Source organism: Podarcis pityusensis (assembly GCF_964106645.2).
Source record: "Podarcis pityusensis genome assembly, chromosome: 17".
In the NCBI taxonomy this organism is placed as follows: Eukaryota; Metazoa; Chordata; class Lepidosauria; order Squamata; family Lacertidae; genus Podarcis; species Podarcis pityusensis.
The window spans coordinates 30,175,449-30,200,254 of NC_138042.1; the positions used below are offsets into that span (position 1 = coordinate 30,175,449).

The 24,806-nt window shown below is 43.1% G+C and overlaps 1 protein-coding gene across 6 annotated transcripts in view; it reads left to right on the top strand.

Moving 5' to 3' along the window:
* PSD3 (pleckstrin and Sec7 domain containing 3) overlaps positions 1-24,806 on the top strand; it is a 158,915-nt gene that overhangs the window by 118,185 nt on the left and 15,924 nt on the right. For all 6 annotated transcript variants that reach the window (XM_080986705.1, XM_080986706.1, XM_080986709.1 and 3 more), the window contains 5 exons: positions 7,164-7,207; positions 13,933-14,126; positions 15,286-15,356; positions 20,853-21,010; positions 23,174-23,318. In XM_080986705.1, the coding sequence (XP_080842831.1) occupies positions 7,164-7,207; positions 13,933-14,126; positions 15,286-15,356; positions 20,853-21,010; positions 23,174-23,318 (612 nt within the window). The remainder of the gene's footprint in view (positions 1-7,163; positions 7,208-13,932; positions 14,127-15,285; positions 15,357-20,852; positions 21,011-23,173; positions 23,319-24,806) is intronic.

Genomic DNA, 24,806 nt, shown 5'->3' on the forward strand with positions numbered 1-24,806 from the left:
TATTGCATGATTTAAAAATGGAGGGTTCTTGTCTGTAAAAGTTTCAGAACACCACAGGGAGGCTGCAGTTGACTCTAGGAAGGTTCACATGTCCCCCATCACTACCACCAGTGTGTTGAAAGTACATGTCAGGAGGTTATTGGGTTATGCCAGCTTTGGTCCAGAGAACTGGTAGGTGTGGAAGTCTGAATGCACAGTGGAGGATGGGTTGATTGCTATGTACTGTTGTCATGATTGTGGGGTTAGCTGGCACAACCCTCTGGCCCTGTCTTGCATCCTTTGAATGCATGAAGGAAGTCATATCACATACATACACTCGCCATCCAGGTGGGACTACCTGAATAGGATATTATAGAAATGCTGAATAAGATATTATAAAAACAAGCAACCTCAGGGGATGTTAAGATTTTCTGGCAGCCAGGAAATAGAAACAGACTGAAGAAAATAACGATTGACGTTAGGGAGTAGAAGGATGCAATCCAGGGGGGAAACAAATCAGTGCAACAGCACGAATGCACAATCCTTCATTCGTATGGGGAAAGCTATAGCTCGGTAAAGCTGTCTGCTTTACACACACAAAATCCCAAGCCCAATTCTTGGCACCTGCAGGGATGGCTGAGATCGACTCCAGTTTGTTGTTTTGGCTATGCATGGTCAGCATAATCAGTCAGCCTCGGTTCCTGAGCTATATAAAACGGAACAGTGTGTTATGGTTCTTTTGTAAAGAGAAGGTGTAAAGACTCTTCCCTCCGTGCCCTATCCCTATCAGCTAAACTAAATGCCTTTTGGCTTATAGGTTGGACCCCCAGTTTGTAATTCAAATTGTCCTTTCTAGAACCTTCTGTGTTTTCTAGAACATTCTGTAACTCCGGTTTCAGGCATGCAAGAACTTTTAGAGGGATTAAAATCATGCTTGAAATCAGGTCTGGGACTGGACTCTGCTTTCATCTGGAAGGAAGATTGCCTGGGAAGGTGGACACCAGGTCCTTGAAAGAAAGGAGAGGCATGCTGAGTGCAATAAGTAGTATCAAAGAAATAGCAAAAATTTAGCATTTTTGCCAAATCAGGCAGCACTTGTTGCTAAGAACCCAGCATTCATATGTGACTGTACATACATAGTGAATAGCCTCCTGAGTGACGTTACGTATCCAAAACTCCAATAGATATCTTATAGAAGTGTTTACTTCAATACAGAATCCATGTCTAGGTGATACAGTCTACATGTTTCGGAGATTTCTGCCATACTTTTTATGCTTCCATTCCTCTAGGTTGGGGAACATTTGTCCCCTTGCTAAATTTCATCTTGCACCTAGGCATTTTCAGAAAACTTAACGTATGCCCCCGGTGTGGAACTACTATGAAACTAATCAAGCTTAAGTTTCAAGGCTCCTAATCCTGGAGGGGCCCCAAAAGAAACTATAATACATACTCAGTGCTTTAAAAAGTGCATCTTGCATGTCTTAGAACATTTCCCTAATTTTCACACACACACACACACACACACACACACACACAACTCAAAAACTATAAAGCCTACCAAATTGTTATTCACTCCAGTAACTTTGACATCTGATATAATCCAGTACAGCAATTTTAATCAAAATCTGAGCTGTAGTAGTTTATTTTTTAAAAAAATAAATAAATGGTGGTGATCTATCATGGAACAACCCCATTGAAGAAGAAAACAGTGGTTACACAGAGCTCATTGCTGGTTGTGAAGAGGCCCCCATGACAGTTCAGGGCCCCCAAATGGAGATCTTCCACTGTATGCCCCCCTCATTAGGAAGAGCAGGTTTAAAGAACAGCTGGTAGGCATCATTCTTGTGGGCACATATTCCAGAAGTGGCACCCAATGCCACCCCCAGCCCTGCTGATCTTTTCTGAGGGAAGGGCAATTGACTAACGCTGCTTTTGTGTGTGTGACAGTACTCACAATTGCCTCTTAATTTGCTGCCTATTTCATATGGGTACCCATGGCACTTTTATGGAAATAGGGGTACCAGCACTTTTTTAAAAAAAAGCAAAATAAACCCCAACTCCTGCTAGTGGCTGGTTGGGCACTGCTACTGAGAGGCACTCCAAGATGGCAACACCCTAGTATTATCTTTGTAGACTTTTATATTTGTTTATGGTATTTTAATAGAATTAAGAATATTTAACAATGAAGAGCACAATTAAAGATAGTGTTGATTCTGCTGTGGGTCAGTGGCTTTGAATAGGAAAAAAAAGTTTCCTCACATCTACTCTAGAAAATGAGGGAAAGGTCTGGCAGAAATGGGTTGCCAACTTTCTTTCCTGGCTAGGTTCCTAGACCTATGACAGCTGCTTGACACACAGAAATTTTGGCAATGAAAGCTTTTCCTGGCAAAGGGATAAAGGCATAGAAAACTTCATCCACTGAACCTTGTCAGGAAGCTGTTAAAGGCAAGGAAGCATGGCCAACTTTAAAAATAAAATGATCCTACTGGTAAGAAATAGTTGAACTTTCTCTGTAGCTTAGACTCATCCAGGTTAAAAAAAAAAATCCACATGGACTTCAGTGGTGAAAGGATGATTTATTAAAGACAACCTTAATAGTACTATATTGTACTTGTATGTTTATTTGATTTTATGTTTGATAAACTGTATAATAATATATAGCATAACGAATGATTCCTGTTTCATATGGTATTATTCTTCTTTGGGTACTGGGAGTCCAAAACCTTAGCACCGACATGTTTTTAGGTAGCCTTAGCTGGCTGTTTTCTATTGTGTGTCAAGAGATGGCAGTCTGTTTTTGTGATGTGCAAGTGGAACATTATTAGTTTAACTAGGGACTAGTGTATTATCTGTGGCATCCTGGCAGGCCTCTGGGACTTCCCATAGTGTGGCTACTTCCCCCAAAACCAGAGTTGTGAAGGTATGATTGATGCCCGGCAGCTGGGAATCATTCTCATCAAGGACATCCCGCCTTCCGCAATAAAATATTGCTTGCTCATGCCAACTCATACTCGGAGACTGGGCTAACAATTGATCTGGGCTGAATTGCCATTAAGAATAAGACAGAAACTAATACATTCGGCACTGGAAGATTACCAAGTGAGAGAAAGAGCAGCCACTGGAAACGGGGAAAGCAATAATGGATTTATAGCAGTCATTTAGGCATGTTTTTGTTTCTTCCAAATGGTTTCATATACCCTGCTTGTTAATCTCAATAAATTACAGTGGTACCCCGGGTTACAAACACTTCGGGTTACAGACTCTGCTAACCCAGAAGTAGTACATCGGGTTAAGAACTTTACCTCAGGATGAGAACAGAAATCACGTGGCGGCGGCAGCGGGACGCCCCATTAGCTAAAGTGGTACCTCAGGTTAAGAATAGACCTCTGGAATGAATTAAGTTCGTAACCCGAGGTACCACTGTGTTAGATATGTTGCTTGTTTAAGGGGTGAAGAACTGAGGTGGAGTGATCGTCTTTGGAATGCCCCTCTCTATATGGACACAGATTTCTTCTTTGGATTTGTATTATGATTCTTCCTATACACTATGAAGTGTTCTAAGTTTGGGATGGGCAATTGCTGTGGTCCTCCAAAGAGGTCAGGCTAGCAGAGTCTTTGGGCACTTCCGGGGTGCCTGCCTTTTGTGCAGATCTGCCTCGCATTTGGGTAGATGCCCGTAGGTACCCTTTGCACAATAAATTAAGGTTACCAGATTCCCCCCGCCCCCAATGAATCCAGGGACACTTTTCAACTTCCTACTAAATAGATGGATTTTGTCAGGGGACTGATTTGTAAATTTGGGGACTGTCCCTGGGAAACAGGGATGTCTGATAACGTTACAATAAATGCACCTTAATCACCCACCACAGAGCAAGTGAGTATATTGCAATAAATAGCAACAACTGAACATATCTACTTCCAGAAAAGAAAACTGGATTTTCTGAGGCATAAAAAGTGATGGAAAAACATGGTAGAAAGTGCCACAACCACTTGATGGCAACATTGTGGACTCAGCGATGTCAGCATCGCCCTTGAGCCAGTGCCACCAACTGGACTCATCCACTTCAGCCCCGACTGGGCTAGGCAAGCTGGGTAGCACTTCCAGAGACCACCTTCTGCACAGGAACAGGTCAAAGTGCTGTGGACTCACAGCTTAGAGTTGTGAGCACTGGATTCACTTCCACAAGAAGATAGTCGTCGCACAGCAGAGTATAGCAGAGTATAGCAGAGCATAAACGACTCGGAGAGCAGCTCTGTAGAATATCTTCTTTATTCTATCTATAACTATAATACACAACTATATACAGAGCTAAATGAGGTCTAAATGAAAAATGCTGAACTGCACTGAGTGTCTGCAGCTGCTCTTAGCAGCAACCTTATCTATACACACGATCTCTCTCTAACACTCAGTCTCTCTCTCTCTGACACTTTGATGTGAGGCTGGAGCGGAATAAGTAGAGAGCAGAAAGCCACCCCTCCTCTCTGGAAAATCAGCAGAGAACACCAGCAAATTCTTGGATATGGGAGGGGTGAAATCTCCTCAAGCTATACAGCTACAAATAAGACATTTTAAGTGTGTTGTAAAGTTCCTCATGAGAAGAGAAGACTCCCTGGAAAAGACCCTGATGTTGGGAAAGATGGATGGCACAAGGAGAAGAGGACGACAGAGGATGAGATGGTTGGACAGTGTTCTTGAAGCTACCAGCATGAGTTTGACCAAACTGCAGGAGGCAGTGGAAGACAGGAGTGCCTGGCGTGCTCTGGTCCATGGGGTCACGAAGAGTTGGACATGACTAAATGACTAAACAACAACAACAGAAGTTCATTATACAAATGTGACACTAGATAGTGACAGTGAGCTATGGAAATATCAATGTATTTTTCAAAACTTTTTTTTTAAAGCATTTTTAATGCGTTTTTTATATGTGCGTAGATTCCACCTGTGTAACCGCTGCATTATTTTTGTGAAAATAAATCAGCAGTATTGTTCAAAGTGGCCTCTTCTGGTAGCGACCTTAGAAGTGATATTGGTGCCTTTGAGCAACCACTGGGAGAATGATGCTCATCCTGTTCTGGACAGGAATGAATCCCCCTAAGACCTATAGCAGCAAAGCTGGGGGTGGGGCGGCTCCTAGAATCAAGCTTTGTTACCTCAGCCCCAAGAGCCTCTGTAGTGAAGAACATCTTCCATCTGCTGAAGCTGGCATGCCAGTTCTGGCCAGAGATTGCCTGGGCATGGTAATCTATAGTAACATTTAAAATTGACTAAAGCATTATATTTGGGACTACCCTTAAATGCTATGTGAAACTGTAGTTAGCTCAGAATACAGCTGCTATGACCAGACTGGATGTTGGGAACAAATTTAGACTAGTGCTTAAAGAACTGGACTGGCTTCTGGTGCATTTCTGAGCACAATCAAACATGTTTGCACTTAATATGGTGGATTGGGACCTCTAAGCAGTGGTGGTGCCTTGTTTATGGAATTCTGTCTCCAAAGACGCTTATCTTTTCAGCATCAGTCGGTGTGATCTGTTTTCATAAAGATTGTTTAAAGTTTTGAGTTTTCAATTATGTTAATCTGTTGCTTTTGATTGTTGGTCTTGATTGTGCTTGTTTGATTTTTGTATAGATTCTTATTGATCCTTTTCGCTGCAGGACAGTGCGTAGATGGCATTAAATAATACTAATAAAGTGTGTGTGCATGCATGCGTTTGTTTCAAACCTGTCTGCATATCAAAGAGGCCTAAAATGCAATCTCTTACTGAAACTAACATTCAAGACCTTTAACAGTCACACTATAGGTTTCTCTTGCTGGAGATAAGTGATTGCTTGATACTAAAGGTATCGTAATTTAATATTATTTTTTCGTATACTATTTGTTATAGGCACCACAGAGTAGGGATCGACCCTCACCATATGGGATTGGCATGGTGCTTAATAATATAACGGAATGCTGTCAAGTAAAACTGCCCGTCTGTCTTCACAGTACCACCTGTACTTTAAACAGCAATAGACAGCAGTATGTGAAATGATGATGGTGACAGTCAATTGAGAGATGTCTGAAATGTATTGATTGAACTCTCAGTTTCGATTTTCATTTGTGTGTGTGTTTGTGTGTTATTTGGTAGAAGATCACAATCTGGTATGAGGGTAAATAATGTGAGATATTTTTTGTTTGCACAACATTAGCTACTTTACAACTGCATGAACTATAGACAAGCCACAGACAAAGGGGTCTTCCTCAACAAAAACAGCAGAAGAGGCTGTAGTTGAACATCTTGCCTCAAGTGGACACCAGCTGCTCTTTCTTAATTGTTTTGTTTCTTGACTTACCAAGGCCTGTGTCACTGTTCAGCTAGGGAGGGGCATAGGGTTAAAGAGACCCTTTACCTGTGTCTGGAGAAGTCAAATGTGTTGCTTAAAAAAAAAAGGATTGAGCTCAGGCTGTGTGTTGTGGCTCCAAATGGAAAGCCCCAGGAAAGCCTAGAAGCAAAATGTGGATTGCTGGTTTCCTAACTCTGTAAACAATCCAGGATTAATCTTGGTTTGTGGCATATCACTGTTCAGGACATTGCTTTTGATTTCTCTTATTTGCAGGACGGAACCCCAAAATTCTATACACATTTATACCAACAGTTATTCATTCTTCCTTGATCTGAAGGGTCAGCAAATTTTGATTGCCTAGTATTTCTGCTGTCCATCACTGACCCTGCTCTTCCTCCAAAAGCGGAGAGCAGGTTTTCTCAGTGATCTAATGCTGAGCTTTGGGGCCCAGCATAAGCTCCCTCATCCTACCCAGTTCTAGACTGGGCAGGGGGTTGGTGGGGACTTTGACCTTCACTCTATGGCTTTGAGGACCTTGGAAGTCAGTGTGACATCTCAGTGTGACTTTGGAGAGCCTCCAAAGTCAGTGCAAGGTCACAGAGACCATCTGCTGTTCTCTCGACTTGGGTAAAAAGCGAGTGCTCTCAGCAGAATTAAAAAATGGCAAGCACATTTGTGCCACCCTGCTCTTGAATAATATTTCATTTGTGCTTGATTTTGCCTTATATGGGTGCTTTCATGATCAAAAGCAGCTTGCTTGTGACATTTAGGTCTTTTTTTCTAAATAAAAAAAAAATCAGCAATCTTCTGTGTGCGGTCAAGACGAACCCAGTAATTTCTTCTTCCTTTCCTTTTACAGGCTCTCTACAATTCAATCAAAAATGAGAAGCTTGAGTGGGCAGTGTAAGTATATTGTGCAGAATTAATGAGTTTTAAAAATGACGCCTGTTATGGCATTCCGCTTGATATGCAGGCAGCATATGGAACAGATTCTAGATCTTGCAGAAATCCACCCCAGCAATCCAGGGGAGCAACCCACCAAGTCCTCTTGCATTCATTTGCTGTATAGTCATTATTCATTCAGGAGAGCTAGTACAGTATGCCAATTAAGAGACCGAGCTGCAGTGGACTTGAAAGGTCACGGGTTCAAATCCAGCCCAAGCCAATAACTCATTAGGTGGCCCTTAGCCAAACCAAGCACTTCTCAGCTTCAGTCTTTCCTTCTATTTGCAGTGTAAGGATAATAATGCTGACAACACCTTACAGTAGTGTTGCAAGGATTACTGAAGTATGTTTTGAGAAGCACTTAAACACTGTAAAACAGACATTTGATAGACAGGATTATCTAGTCCAAACCCCTGCAATGCAGAAATATTCACCTGTACCATACGGGGATTGAACCTGCAACCCTGGCATTATCAGTACCACACTCTAACCAACTGAGCTATCTTCTCTCTCTCTCTCTCTCTCTCTCTCTCTCTCTCACACACACACACACACACACACACACACAAAATTTATTTATTTATGGTCACCTTCCAATCTTATTTCCAGGACTGTTCCCAGAATAAAACAATTAAAGTGCAAATACAAAACGCCAGTAAACTAAAAGTTACAGAATCATAAAAGCCACCACTGAGAAGGCCTGCTCTGCCCAGTAGCCACCTACCTCACTCAGCAAAGTTACTTGCAAGAGACCCTGCCCCAAAGATCTTCATGTACAGCTACATGCATGTGGAGACACGTGGTTCTTCAAGTTCTCCCTCTCCTAAATCATGATGGGCTTTATAGGTTCAAACTTTGGGGAATGGCATGGCTCAATGGTAAGAGCATGGTCGATGTTGTCAGCACTGAGTGAGATGGACCAGTGGTCTGACTTTTTATAAGGCAGTTTCTGATGTTCTTAGACTGCCACTTTCAATTGAATCTGGAAATGGTTCATAATGCCCAGTCCCAGTTGGTAATCTAAGTAGCCTCATACTACACTAAGTGAAGTCTTCAAACTGTCTTCAAAGTAAGCCTCATCTAGCTCATTACAATAATCCTGCCTGTAATGTATATGTAATTTTTTTCTCTCAAAACAAATGCCTTGTACATACACTCAGGGCAGTTTGATGCTTATTGCCTCCTCGACTCCTGCCCTCCCCTTTGCCTAGTCACTTGTGCTCAAGCACTGGAGATGCTTTTTAATTATTGTTGTTTTTTTGTTGCCGTAGTAATTTAACAGATTTATAGACTGCTTCATAACATAGAGCCCATTGAAGTGGCGCATGAGATAAACAACAAAATAAAATTCAAACACACAACTTCTAAAAGCAAGAAAACAATTTATTGAGAGATACAACTGTGCCACAAATGACTGGGTCATTTCAGAAAGCCTTCTTAAAGAAAAATGTCTTTAATAGGCATCTAAACATCATGACAGTAAGTGTCTCCTAATTTCGGCTTGTGATCGATTGCAGAGAACTGGAGCTATGACGCCAAGAACCTGGTTTCTGGTACAAGATGAGGACACCTCTGGGGCATAGTGCTCTCAAGGGGGCCCAACAGCGAACATAGAGGAGAAGGCAGTCCGCTAGATACCCTAGTCCCAAGTTGTTTAATGTGTATCCAGAAACCGCAGTGGCCCTTTGTTCCTTCCCTTGAGATTATGCAATTGCTCATGTTACTGGTTGAGGGGAGATCATTCTGCTGCGCTGAGTTTTGTTGTTCCAATGGGAAATGTGTCCTTGATGGATAATTCTTCTCATGGCACAGTTTCAGAGTTTCTACTCTGCCTTACAGATGTGCTGTATTGATGGTGTTTTATGGGATTTTTTTGAAATAGTGGAGATTGCACATCAGGAAAATGTGCTGATTTGTGCATTTGGACCTTAACTCCCTGGTCCACAGAACACTGGATGAGCTGTCCTCAAAGCTGTAACAAGAGCGCAGGTTGTCAAACCCTTATTATATCCTGAAATCCACATGCCTGCTGTTACTCCTGCTAGCAAAACGAGTTGTTAGCAATGAAAGGCCACTTGTAAGGGTGGAGGACATTTTTATTTGGCTCGGAAACTTCATCTTAGAGAGAGAAATTAAATCCTCAGTTAATCTGTGGCAGCATGAATAAAACACGTGCTTAGTTTTCGGCCTTTTATCTTCCAGGACATTGTGTCAGAACTTGCTGAGTAGAAAACACGTCTCGGGTCAGATTTCTTCCTGTTGGCTTGTTGTCTCGTGTTTGTCTCTTGATTAACTATGGATAGCTTGACAACGAACTGATATCAAAGATAATTAATTGCGGAAGGCCTAATGTACCCCACTTCGGCTGCTTTCAGGAAGCTAACAATTGGAATTCAAAGCCAAGCATGAGGAGTCCAGTGTCTGCCAAGACACTTTAATCATTCCTGTCATCCCTGCTTGCTTGACTTCCTTATGATGCTGGTGCTTTCTGTAGTGAGAGAGAATCGTGGCTGTTGTGTGAAGGCTGTGGCAGAACAGAGGATGTCAGTTTAAATGCAGCCATGCCCATTTTGATGTTGGTAAGAAGGCTGCTTTTATGGAGCCAGCTATTGCTGCTCTAAGAGCTTTCAAGTTACAGCAACTGCAGTGGAACATCTGCAGGCTCTATTCCTGCACTGATGGTGGTTTGCGGGATGAAAGATGCCATAATTACCCGTTCAGTATTACTGAGTCCTTTGCACTCCCATGACAGTAGCAGTCACTATCAAATTGCTCCTGATGATAATGGAAGTTAATTATTATTATGTATTATTACTTATACAGTCTCATTAGTGTACAGTTACAAAGAGGAAAAAATAGGCAAGACCCTCACTTCAAGGAGCATCCAATTTGGGGGGGGGGGCAGGCAGGGTGGGAATGAGAGGGATGAGAGGCAGGGATGACTTTTGGGATAGGGGAATGTGGGCAAGTGCAGTTACAATGGTACCTAAAAGCAGACCGTTGGAGTAGCTGTGGTCCTTCAGGATTTTCATTTAAATCAGCTGCTGCTTTTGACATGTGGTTTCATCACTGTTGAAATCAGCTGCCAGCCTCCACTGTCTGAACTCTGCCTTCTATCCTGTCCTTCATTTAACCTTCATCCATGTACTTAAGAGTGGCCACAAGAACTTACCTCCCTTCTCCTCTTTCTTCTTCTCTACTGACGGAGAAAGCCGTTTCCCTCTCAGTGGCACTTCCAAGAGTACCCAGTTTTCTAGGGCCATCTTGCTTGTGATAGCATCATGCAGTAGAAACCAGCCAATTTAGGACACATGTGTCATCGTGGAGACTCTGCCCTGAATAACCAGGGAAGGTGGAGAAGTGAGAAGGTAAATGACCAGGATGGGGGGAGGGGCAGGGTGTAGCAGAGGATGACAGAGGGTGGGTAGAACTCTGTGTTCTTTTAACTATACCGTTTTAGAACAGTGCAGTTTAGATTGCAGTTCCTTTGCCAAGAGCTCCCTTGTTGGGCAAATCCCTCCGTAATGGAGAGGAAGCCTCTCCCCTATTACCTTAGTGAAACTCATACCTCTCCGGCTTGGATATGGGCTTTGCAGGTTCATAATGTTCATCACAAAGAAGAGGTGAGTGCATTTGGACCTTAATTCCAAACTCCAAATTCTTTTCCAGTTCTGGAGCCAAAGAATTATGGGCCAGAGAAGAATCTCTGCCAGAAAACAATTATTTGGGGCTGGAGCACTGGAACACAAGATTTAGAAGGCCTTTGGGAAATGTAGTTTTCTCAGTGGCTACTGACATCTACAGAATCAGACTTATAGGACTAGAACTTGTTTTGAGAGTGCCCTGCAGCTCAGTGGTTGGGCAGATCCTTTGCATGAAGAATGCTTCCAGCATCTTTGTCTAAAATGGTCTTGGCACTAGATTAACAGGAAAGACCTCTTTGAAGAGCCACTACCAGTCAGGATAGACAGTGCTGAAGCAGATGGCCAAGTGACCAAAGTTAAATGAGGTAGCTTTTTACTTTCATAGAATCATGGAAGCTTAGAGTTGGAAGGGACCCTGAGGATCATCTAGTCTAACCCCCTGCAATGCAGGAATATGTAGCTGTCCTTTTTGGGGATTGAACCTGTGACTTTGGCGTTATCAGCAGCACACTCTAACCAACTGAACTATCCAACCTGTTTGATCAGCAAGCATATTCTGTACAGTCTACACCACCCGAACTCCTGACATTATACAGGTACTCCACACTTGACAAGGACACTTGCGAAATTACTTGGTTCTGTTTGGAGTAATTTATAAACATCTTAACATTTAGAGGGTAGAATTGCTTTTCTTGATTAGGGCCAAGGGGCTTGGGGAAATGAGCATTAGCTGATAAAACTAGAAATAAGTGACGGCTGCTGTGGTTTTTTTTCTACAGTTAGGAAGCAAAGGAGATATTGCAGAGGACTGAGTTATAGTCCATCTATGTCAGACTCCTTAAGATGACAGAATTTCCACCAGGAAAGATGTCTTCAAAGTGTGCATTTTATAGTTTAGATAGCAGTTCTGTTAATTGAGACCTGGGCTGTGACTGATTTCAGCACAGAGAGAAAGACAGAATACATGTATGGCTTTTCTACAGCCGTGGCTTTTCTACAGCCAGATCCAGGCTCTCCTACCAAGAAGGCATTCAGGTTGTAGGCCTGAGAAAGGCCTTTCTTTCTCTCTGACCTTAGTGAATTGCTGTCAACTGGAGCAAACTACATTGGGCTAGACAGACTCTGTATGGTGCAGCATTCATTCAAATGACTGTGGCCTCTCTCCACTGGTGCTCCAAAGTGAGCCCTGTGCCCTGTGGGAAACATTGTGCTGTGCTGCTATGGGTGCAGCAGATGGCTCTTACATTTTAGATCAAATAACAGCCCTCGCTCCCCTTAGTTGATGTCACTCCAGTAGTATTGGAACAGAATGAACTAGTGCATTGCTGATGAAACGGGGGGGGGGGGGGGAGAACTTGTTGACAGTCAGTTGGACAAGAGGCGTTCTCTGTCTAACCGCTCTTGTTCTGTGCTTTAAACCAGAATCTTGAAGTTGTTTGGTGCAGTCATTATTTGCAGGATTAAACCGAGTCAATAAGTCCTTGGTCAAAAATGTATGATACACAGAGAGCTGCTGCCCCGATTAGCATTCCGACATTTTGCCATTTAAAAAAACCTGGAATCCTACATGGCTTTACAACTATGTTCTACCTTCTGTTCCTTCATAATCTTTACACTCAAGCGAGAGATGTCTTCTTAACAACACTAAATCTGGCATTTTTTTTTACAACAGTGGCATATAGCAGTGATGATGAGGATGGTGATGATAGTATACCACCTTTATCTTCTAAAGATCTCAAGGTGGTGTATATGGTCGTCCCCCCAATGTCATCCTCACTACAACCCTGTGAAGTAGGTTAGGCTAAGAGATGGTGACTGGCCCAGGGTCATGCAGTGAGTTCCATGGCTGAGTGGGAATTTGAACCCTGCTCTCCCAGGGACGCAGGTAGCGCTGTGGGTAAAACCTCAGTGCCTAGGACTTGCCAATCGTATGGTCGGCGGTTCGAATCCCCGCAACAGGGTGAGCTCCCGTTGCTCAGTCCCAGCTCCTGCCCACCTAGCAGTTCGAAAGCACCCCTAAGTGCAAGTAGATAAATAGGTACCGCTTTATAGCAGGAAGGTAAATGGCGTTTCCGTGTGCTGGCTCGCCAGAGCAGCTTCGTCACGCTGGCCACGTGACCCGGAAGTGTCTGCGGACAGCACTGGCTCCCGGCCTCTTAAGTGAGATGAGCGCACAACCCTAGAGTCGGACATGACTGGCCTGTACGGGCAGGGGTACCTTTACCTTTACCTCCCAGGTCCTAGTCCAACACTCTTAACCATTACGTCACACTGGCTCTAGTTACATGTCTTACATAGTTAATGCTCTCTTGGGGTAGAAATATTGATATGAACGAATTAAAACATTCAGCCCCAGGAGAATGGTGCAGAGGTTTTGGTTCTGATTCATATCTCTAAATATAAATATATGAGCCATCCCGCTGAAACTAATAAGATTTCTTGCAGGTTTAAAATTAGGTGTATGTTAGAAGTACTGCAGTTCCTTTTAGACCACAGCGCCTAACATGAAGGAAGTGTCTTTCCACTTACTTGGTAGGCTGAGGTGATAAAAAAAATATTCCTCTCCTTAATCTGATTTTAAAAAGATAAAGATTGCATTGGGCTCACCAACTGAATTTAGGTGTGTGTATGTATGTATGTAGGGACGCGGGTGGCGCTGTGGGTTAAACCACAGAGCCTAGGACTTGCTGATCAGAAGGTTGGCGGTTCGAATCCCCGTGATGGGGTGAGCTCCCGTTGCTCGGTCCCTGCTCCTGCCAACCTAGCAGTTCAAAAGCACGTCAAAGTGCAAGTAGATAAATAGGTACTGCTCCGGCGGGAAGGTAAACGGCGTTTCCGTGCGCTGCTCTGGCTCTCCAGAAGCGGCTTAGTCATGCTGGCCACATGACCCGGAAGCTGTACGCTGGCTCCCTTGGACAATAAAGTGAGATGAGCGCCGCAACCCCAGAGTCGGTCACGACTGGACCTAATGGTCAGGGGTCCCTTTACCTTTACTATGTATGTATGTATGTGTTGTTGTTTTTTCCAAATTTGCTTTAGAGATGATGAAGAAAAGAAAAAATCCCCCTCGGATGGTACCGACGAGAAGGATAATGGAACTCAGTCGAAGTCTGGCAACCGCATAGGCAATTCTGGTAACCCTTTCCTGGACATTCCTCACGACCCCAATGCTGCTGTATACAAAACTGGATTCCTGGCACGTAAAATCCACGCTGATATGGATGGGAAGAAGAGTGAGTGCATTTGAATGAGAACTGTTTTCTCTACATGCTGCAATGGAGAAGGGGGGGGGGGAGAGGATGAAATGATCGGAAAGGTACGTGGGTGCAGCTGCCCAGTCCAGTTCACTTGCCCCCACTGCTGCATGGGAATGGAAGTAAAGGGTGCCGGCAGATGAGTCCAGGGTTTCAGAGCAGCCTTTTTCACCTTGCAAGCTGGAAGGAGAACTGAAGGAACGTTCACACTGTACAAATCTATGTGAAGCTTACCAAGGAGGGAGCCCCCAGATGCTCAGAGCATTCTGTAAGCGAGGCCTTGTACAAGGAGGAGGTGGGAGGGTTAGTGTAGGGCTCCAGCCCCTTCCTCTCTGACTGAATATTTTTGCTGTTTCACCAGAGCTCTCCATTTCTCACCTGGCTATTTCTCTTGCACCCGACAAGCTGTAAGAAAACCCCCTTCCCCTCTCCCTTCTTCACCAGGGCTTTCTTGAAGGGGAGGCCGATCACTTCCTATACCTATGATGGCTTCCCTTGCTTAGGCCTGGCTCCTTACTTAGACCCTAGTCCCTCACATATTCCGGCCCAGGCTACACCAAGCATGAGAGACATGACAAATGGCTTTCTCTGCACCCATTTTCATACCCTCCACCAAACTGAAGGGCTTTCTGTCACTGTCTCGGAGGAAGTGGCTTCAGTGAAAATAGGGCTGGCATATCAATAAGTAGCTGGTAGAATCACGAGTTTAACAGCAATGTTTCTTCCAAGGATGTATTCAGAGGGCCTTCTCGGTAGTGGCACCTGCCCTGTGGAACGCCCTCCCATCAGATGTCAAGGAAATAAGCAACTATCCTACTTTTAAAAGACATCTGAAGGCAGGCCTGTTTAGGGAAGTTTTTAATGTTTAATGCTGTACTGTGTTTTTAATATTCAATTGGGAGCTGCCCAGAGTGGCTGGGGAAACCCATCCAGATGGGCAGGGTATAAATAAATTATTATTATTATTATTATTATTATTATTATTATTATTATTAACAAGACATATGCACTGTTGCTTATTTCTGTTCCTGCCCCCATATTAAACAAGGGGTAGATCCTGAACAGAGCACACTCTTGATTTATATTACCAATGGTTACTTATGCATATATATATTTTGTCCATGTTCTACTTTGATAGCTCCACGAGGGAAGAGAGGATGGAAAGCCTTTTATGCTGTTCTTAAAGGAACTGTGCTTTATTTGCAAAAGGTAAGAGGTTCCCTGTCCAATACACTCCCTTGAACTCCTTGTTGGATGAAGAATAAAGGAGAGACGTTTCACCCTGTCTTCTTCCTTCGTTGGCTTGTGTGTGTGTTCTGTGCCCACAAGCCAAGTGAATGATAGTATGGTCTGCAATTACTTCACCTCTCTGAGGCGCTTTAGATGCTCCCTGTATCTGAGCTGCATTTGGCTGTTTCAAGGAAGGGAGCAGAAGCTGGAGTACTTCATCTCCACATACTTTAGGGCAGGAACGGGAGGCCCTCCAGATGTTGCTGGTCTATGAATCCCATCACTCCTGTCCACTGGCCATGCTAGCTGGGTCTGATGGGAGTTGGAGTCTAACAATAATTGGGAGGGCCAGAGGCTCCCCAATATCAGCTACTCTAAAATGAGTCTGCATTTTAAATTGCATTTTAACCTGTATTTTAAATTGGTTCCCCCCTGCTCTCTTTTTCCTCTATTATGTTTTTACTGTGATGTTATTAGTGTTAGCCGCCCTGAGCCAGGCTCTGGCTGGGGAGGGCAGGGTATAAATAAATATTATTATTATTATTATTATTATTATTATTATTATTATTATATTACTATTATCCCTGCATTAAGGTCTTATGTGAAGTTAGGGGTGAAGATGAAGGAGCACATATTGTCTCCCCAACTCCCCCAGAGATACTTAAAACTTCCACAAGCTTGGGAAATTCTTCCTCTTTCCCCAGCACTGCATGTGAAACCTGGAAGCACAGGGTACTCAAAAGAGTGATGCATGTTAAGTCACAAACGCTTCCTCTTTGCTTGTTTCCTTGAAATACCCAGAACACCAAAGTTTTGCCATGAAATAGACACTATGTAATTAGCAAGTGCCAAATGTTTTCACATCTGAAGGAAATTTATGGAGACTGAGGCAGAGATAGAAGGTTACAGGAAACATTTTCTCCCATTATAGATGATAATCCTATCCCTGTTTACAATTAAAAACGAACAGATGGTACTCAGGTTTCTTTGTTTCTTTTTTTTTTATCCCAACTTTCCCAGCAACCGCATTTCATTCTAAGACAGAGAGATGAGCTCCTTTTCTTTTTGATATGTGTGTTAGCTAATCCCAAATTCAGCCATTACAAAAGCAATTTTTCAAAAACTGATTTGAAAAATGGAGGATTTTAGCCGACAAGGCAATTGCAGGATTAATTTTTGAAGGAGAGGTCTTTAAGGACATGAATGAAAAGGCACGTGTGGCTTTGAAAAATTACCGAGTGTGTCGGAGTTTGCTACACTTTTGTCGTGGCCACTCGACTGCTCTTTGATCTCTTTGGGTTTTTGTTTTTTAAAAAAAGATAATGTTGTGCAGATGGGCAAATTGCTTACATTTTTCTTTTAAATGGTGGTCCGTCTTCAAGGGAGGGTGCCCAGCCATGGAAAATGAGCCAATAACAGGAACATTTTTGAAGGATTATTGCTTGCAACACAGGAACCTGCCATACTGAGTGAGACAATTGGTTTGTCGATGGATCGAAACCATCCTCTGCTACCAAACTCCACAGTATTGTCAACATTGATTGGCAGCGGCTGCACAGGCAGGAGACATTTTCAGGTCTACCTGGAGATGCTGGAGTTTGAACTTAAGATCTGCATGTAAGGCAGGTGTTCTACCAGTGAGCTATGACCCTTCCCATATATTAATGGAGGAACCCAAGGATAGCTCTGTTGGTTAGAACGTGGTGCTGATAACGCCAAGGTTGCAGGTACAAACCCCGTAAGGGACAGCTGCATGTTCCTGCATTGCAGGAGGTTGGACTAGATGTTCCTCAGGGTATCTTCCAACTCTGTGATTCTATGATAGGTTCTTTAGGTAAGTTTTGATAATACAAGGCCCAACTAGTGAACTTCTAGACTGGGAAGGAGCTTGAATTCAGGTTTCCCTGTCTGATACACTATCCACCACAATGGTACCGTGTTGACACGTTAACTTCATGGCACTGGGATCACTTTAGTGTGGCTTCTTCTCACTTCTGTGAGAGTAACATGAGAAGCTCTGAGCCGCTGCCACTCCTGGTAACTGGAACAACGTGGTTGTGGAAAGGGAGCTGCAATATGGGACCTTTCCATTAGGGCCAGAGCTTCTGACATCGCTTTTGCTGCAGTGGCTCTCACAACATGAAGATAATGTGAGAGGAGCCCTAAGAGGAGAAGAACTTGCAGTCTTAACAGGAATGAAAGTTTCAACTGTGGACTTTTTTTCTAGCAAACCTCTCAAGCTTCAACTCCTTTTTCAACGTGATAGCTTCAGAAAGGCATCACTTTGCCACCATCTTGCTTTATGACCTTGACTCAGCCATTTCACCTCTGGATGCCTCTGCTTTCCCACTCAGTATTTTTTAAAAAGAAATGCCTTGATTCATCTCTGCTTCTGTAGCCTGAAGATTGTATCGGCCACAAGCTTAGTCACTGAGTGCCAGAGATTCCCTTTTCTGAAATGGAAAAGAAAAGAAACATGGTAAAAGTGGAGACGATGAATCTACACAACCCACAGAACAAACATGCAAAGTCATAGCCTTCAAATGCCATGTTTAATGCCACAGGGCTTGTTTTGAAATATAATTTCTCAGTGGGGGATAATGGAAAATCGAAGAAGTAAGCTGTGAAGAGGAACGAGACACAGAAATTGTGTGACGGGGCATCCAGGGTTCTTTACAATGAAGCTGAAGGTAGAAGATACGTAAGGGGCAAGCTTGAACAATTCTGGGAACTGCCAGCTTTTTGGTCAGAGCTAACATTGTAGGACAGCGACTCACAAAGCACTGGTACAAATACCATAAAATCAAGTTCAGGAAATTCTTACCGTACTACGGCTAAGCATCTGGAAGAGCTTAGTGAGACAGGGAATGAGTCTATTGTTTTTTGGCAACTTGATTATTGGAACTAGCAACATCCAGATTTTTCTCCTGAAAGCATTAAGTGGCATAGATTGGGGCAGGCTGAAACTGCCTGCAGTTCCTAAACAACTTAGCAACAAGTGTCCCATGGGTTCAGGAGTGGAGCAAATATATCAATATACATAAGAATGCATAAAGTTCCATCACTTGTGTGGTTAACAGATGACGCAGAATGTGGTTGCGCAGATAAGAACAGTCTTGGTTCTCAATGGCTGGGGCCTGTTCATGACAAAGAGTGCAGGAGAGTTCTGTTATTGTTACCTTTATATTTCGCCTTTCTCCCAAATGAGCGCAGGTGGGTATGCAAAACAAGTCCATGGGATTGCAGTCCAAGGCTCTAATCCTATGTACACTTATTTGGAATAGGCCCTGTAATAGACAGTGGGGTTTATGTCTGAGTAAACACCTCTTATAAAACTCTAGGGAAACACCAGATCCATGGGAACAAGGGACCAGTGAAGTCCCTGAGATTGATTGCTCAAGCTCCCAGACCCAAAGGAGCCGCTGCCTAAGCAGAAAGATTTTATTCATTGCCGGACATACCCCCATCTCTTTTCTTGATCTTTTCTGTTGATGTCAAAAACTTTCCTCCTCCAACCTTCATTGTGAAACGCGAATTGGAATCATTTACTACTAAAATTGTAGGTCTGTTAATAGCAGAAGCAATGTCAGTAAAAAAACCAACCAAGGTGTCATGTCCATTGTCAACAGCAGGTGACAGATTATATAGACTAATAAGACTTAGAGGAGGACAGAACTCATGTACCATTGACAGTTTTATAGAAGAGTGGATTTCAGCAAGAGCAGATTTTCTTGTAGGGTTGGGAAAAGATGGCCCTGCTGAAATTCTCTCTTTTACGCAACTATTAAAAGGCACAGCAGCTTCTCCTCTGTTTCCTGAGCTGTGTTTTTTCCTTGCCATACTACTGTTAACAAGCACACAGGCACAGATCCACTCGCTTGATTTCTATAGCATTGTTTCCCATCCTAAAAAACATACTTTGACTTCCAGTTAGCCATCCTATATAGGATACATAGCATATTAGTCAAAACCCATCTCCTGAACACGGAAGAATCTTTGATTTACCTTTCTTAATATGCTGGCTGCAGGCTGTTCTACGGTGAATTTGCTATGGGTCAGTACTGAGCTGAAATTGACTTAATGAAGAGCTGACCTGTAATGTCTGTCTGCTGAAGACACATTATGTAACCAGTGTGGATGCTACTGGAAGTTGTTTTTATGACATTTTTTCCTTAATAATGTTAAAAAAACAAGCAGCCCCCAACAGTGTACTTTGGAGATGTCATATAAGCAAAGCATTCACTGCTGGGGATGGGAAATGGAAACCACAGTGGCAGATCAGGGGATCTTGCTACAGAGCAGCTTACTGTGTGGGATTATTTTTTTACTCATCAAGAGTTTTCAAAAGTAGACGGCCAGATCCAACAGTGATTAAGCCCTTAAGAACACAAGACGATCCAAACTTGTGCTATGGTAGGATCTCTCAATCTCTCTCTCTCTCTCTCTGTTTCATAGAGAAACTCCTTCTTGAACATTGCACATCACTCTAGCAGATGATAGGCAACGGTGTCTTGCACATTAGGAAAATTGTAATTGGGAAAATATTAGGAGATTATGATGTGGTAGTAGAGCTTATGTTTTGCTTGCAGAAGGATCCAAGTTCAAATCCTGGCATCTCCAGTTAAAGATTATTAGGTTGCAAATGCTTGTTTTGAATCTGAAATGCTAAAAAAAAAACCCCAAACATTTAAATAGCAGCATTTTTGTTTTTAAATAAGTTGATCCTATGCAGATTTACTCCAAAGAAAGTCCCAAAGAGTTCAACAGTGCTTACCCCCAATTGTTTGCATGGGATTGCAGTCTTAAGTCTGCACGGAGAGCCTCAAGGTCCATAAATAGCAACACCCTAGTGGTCCCGGGCCCTAAGGAAGTTAGATTGGCTTCAACCAGAGCCAGGGCCTTTTCAACTCTGGCTCCGGCCTGGTGGAACGCTCTGCCTCATGAGACCAGGGCCCTGCAGGATCTGATTTCTTTCCGCAGGGCCTGTAAGACAGAGTTGTTCCGCCTGGCCTTTGGCTTGGAGCCAATTTGATTCCCTCCCTCCCTCTTTCTTTTTTCTTTTCCTTCTCCTCCTGCGATGAGGCTACATTTTAATATTTTAATGTTCCATTATTTCAATGTTGTATTTTATTTTTGCTTTTAAGTTGTAATCATTCATCTTGTTTTTATTATTGCTTGTAAGCCACTCTGAGCCCGGCCTTGGCTGGGGAGGGCGGGGTATAAATAAAAAATTATTATTATTATTATTATTATTATTATTATTATTATTATTAAGTCTCAGTGCAGTGGGATTTATCTCTGAGTAAACATACACAGGGTTGTAGCTGCATATGGGTTTGTTGGTTTGTTTTTTGCTAAGTTAATGACTCTTTTAAATAACACTTTTGTTTATTGCCTTCTTTTGAAATGTAATCAGGCTTTAAAAACACCGGCACTATATAATAATTTGTACTCTCTTAATTTGGGCTTCTGCAGGATGAATACAAACCAGATAAAGCTTTATCAGAGGAAGATCTTAAGAATGCAGTCAGCGTGCACCATGCATTAGCATCGAAGGCGACAGACTATGAGAAGAAGCCAAATGTTCTGAAGCTCAAGACGGCTGACTGGAGGGTCCTGCTTTTCCAAGCCCAGTAGGTTCCCTTTTGATTCCTTTAGGGATTCAAGCAAAATATGCTCACAGTCAAGGATGGTGTGTCTTCTCACACTGGATTAAAATAAATAAATAAATTATTCTTGAATATAAGAGAGTATGAAAATGAAAAGGCATAGACTCAGTAACTCAAACTAGTTTTGAGCCAGCAAGCTAAGTGTATCACAGGATAAGCTCTCCATCTTTTTGTTCTTATTGCTTGTGGAATATTTTTTTTTTATTTACATGGCAGAATAGTTGCTTGTAGCTGAGAGAAGAGTATGCCAGGAAAGGGGAGAAAAGAGCCAGGCCTGTCTTCCAGCTCATCAAACCCCTGCGGTTCCATCAGTCACTCATCAGCCTGACAGCTGGTGCAGTTTAGTATCAGTTCAAATTCCAGTAACACAGCTGTGATCCCTTGTTTGAACTTGCATGAAGGCATCGATCTGGTGTGCAGCATCCCAACCCTGTTCAGATGTGGCAGCAGATCCTGTTTTGACCCTGATGCTACTGATTGGATAATCAATGCAGCCGCAAGACAGAGGTGGGGTTGGGGTCACCAAAACCTCTAAACGTTTCATTTTCCTTACTGGGCACCCCATCCATTCTTGGTTCGGTGTCTGTACTTGGTTGGGGCACTGCTATGAATTCAGTTGCTCTGCCACCCACCTTCTGCCTAATGGACTCAGGATTTTTTAAAATATTAATATTTTTATTGAAATAATTTCAATTTTAAAGAAATAATGTGGTACAAATGGAAAAAGGGAAAGGGGGGGTGAGAACAAAGATGCATATAAAAGAGAAAGAGAGAAAACAATAATAGCTGAGGTGACAGAGACAGTCCTAGGCTTGACTACACCCTCCAAACCAAACATAATTATCACCAAACGAAGGAAGTTAATGCCCAAATAGAGCTTTAGTCATTTTTCTGGAATAGGGAATCCAACCAAAAAGCAGTATAAAACTGATGGTGTTTTGTTTGGTTTGGTTTTGGCCAAAACCAAAGCATCATCTCCATGCTGTTCTATTTTGAATAGTAAAGAAACATTTACAACCCAATACCCAAGGTGGTATTGAGAAACAATCTGGCTGGAAGTATACTTGGCCCTTGCTGGTCACAATTGCTTGTGAGCTTTGGGTTTTTTGGTTTTTTTTACTCTTGAGGAAGCTGGCAAGGATCTGGTGGAGTGCAGCCAACCACTAACATTTTTGTCATTTCCCCCCATGGAAGTTTCAAGCCAGCATAAGAAACTATAACCAAGCCTTTGGCTGATTAACGTTCTGTGGTATTTTAGATGTGTTTGTGGGGTGTGGGTGGGTGTTTTGTTATGTATTTTGTGTTCTCGTTTCGTATTTTTATGTTGCGAACCACCCTGTGATCTTCGTATGCGGTATGCAAATTCAATAAATAAATAAACTGGAGGCGATAAATACTTCACTGAGAGAGAAAGCTGCCTTGTCGCAATGAACGAAGCGATGAGTAGACTGCAGTTGAAAACCATCACTGAAGTCATTTAATATTGCAACCTATAGATACGTCTCTCTATTGTGCCATTCTTTGGGAAGGTGATTGAATGTGCAACAGTGTCCAGCTGTAGGCAATCCCAGATGAGCAGATTATCTAGCCCCTTATTCTTCTGGTTTCCCGGGGAATGTTTATGGGCTTCCTACTGCTCTGGTGGATGCCTTCTGCTGGGAGAATTAAAGAAAGAGTGCCATTCTGTTTAATTATCCTAGATGAATTGATTGTGGTACCTTTCTGGATAGCTTTTGTGGTTTGGGAACACTGCCATGCTGTAATGATCCCTGAAGAGGCTAGGCTGCTGCAGCTCCTCTTCTCCCATGGCTCTGGCCCTTTCCAGGTTAAATATTTCAGCTGCATTTGAAGCTTAGTGATAAAGCACCAAGTATTAAGATAAGGTAAACATTTCACCTATTAGGAGAAGGGGGGCTTCTGGGCTTAGACCAACCTCTAGCAAAGAATGGAGAAAGAAGCAGGTGGAATCTTCCAAGCTGTGCAGTCAGTGCCCACTGTCCAGTATTGAGATGCTGAAGTAGGACATATGATTCAGAGCGGCAGTTCCTTTTAGGGCAGAGCAGATGCTGGAGAGAAAGCAAAGCAGACAAGCTCCCAGACTGACTGACCTTTTGCTCTCTTCCGCAGGAGCCCGGAAGAAATGGAGTTGTGGATCAACAAGATCAATTCTGTGGCAGCCGTTTTTTCTGCCCCACCATTTCCAGCTGCTATTGGATCCCAGAAGAAGTTTAGCCGCCCACTGTTACCTGCTTCCACAACCAAATTGTCTCAGGTGATTAATATACAACCCTAAGTGTATTTCAAGTGTGCATCTAATGAGCCACCGTGTAAAGTAAGGCCACAGAAAGCTCCCTCCCCCGCCATTGATAGGGCAAGTACTTGAACGTAGGGAAGGGAGGGTGCTTGTAAGTGTTAATCCCCCTGTTTGAGGACATTTTTCAGATTAGTCCAGACCCATGTGAGCTGAAGCAAAACGCTGTAGCAAAGGGGAGCAGAGCCTCAGGTAGGAGGGTGCTCAGTCTTCCATGAAGTTGAAATGATGCTCTTGAGCATGCCTGAAACATTGGACACTTTTGAGGATGGGTAGAAATATTTCAAGTAATAACCAGTAAAATGTTGTTGCACAATCGGTTGGAATATATAGAGGGGAGGGCAAGAGAGGCACTGCCTGCAGCCTTCTGCATTCAATACCTTTGTTAGTCTTGAGCACCCATTGCCGGGGAGAAGGCAAGTTTTGCCCTCATGGTGAGTGGCAGCTACTTAACTTGTACAGGAGAAAGTTTAGGGGTTTATTTGGAAACAGAGTTTGGCTGGAGGCAAAAGTCTTTGCTTGCTCTGATGGACCCACCCTCCTTCCAGCCTTTGAGAATCAATCATGTTTTGATCTGGCCCTACCATATCATCTGCAGAACTTCCTTAATTCTGTTAAATTGTGACAAGAGTGCTGAGACTGATATCTAGACAGAGGCACTTCCAGACAACCTGTTTATTGAGCATTCATCCTTATATCATGACAATGGCTATATAATGAGCATACATTCTCAGTTGTTTGCAGGGTGGTTAGATGATGTGGCATCAAAGCAAGTGTTATCCCACACTTTCCAGTTCTTTCTTCTGTCACTTTCCTTACAGCAAAAAGTGCAATCTTTTGGGGAAGCAGATTTGTTTCACAAATCATTGTGCAATCTGAATTTGCTAGTACATGTTGGATTTCTGCCTGGGTCAGAGGAATGTGCCACAGCGTAGGCACCGGCAGATATTCCTGTCAACCTCCCCGCGTCTCCCAACCTCTGCTGATAAGCAGGCGAGGTCCGGCGATTCTTCTCAGATGTATGAGAGGAACACACCGTTCTTCCTCTCTCCCCTTTGGTGTCCCCAGGGAGGGGAAAGAAGCAGACAGAAAACTATTTACATCATTTATTTCTGCCTCTTACATCAGTACAGAGAATCATGTCTGCACTCAACAACAGCAAGAAGAAAAACACCTCCCAAGTACATCCAGTACGGGTCATATGACACACACACACTGAGCTAACATCCGGTGCTCAGTACAGAATGGACTGCCCCTTTGTTCCCATGGCAACAGTCACAAACATCCTGTCTGGCTTTCCAGCCACAAGCAGCTGGCTGAGCTGCTAGAGCCTTTGCTTGCTGCAGCATTGGTGCTTTATGGTAACATACTCCCCCTAAAGTATCAATGTGTGCCGCGAGCAAAGCGTCATCCAGAGAAGAAAACAAACAGTTGTTATATTTATAACAT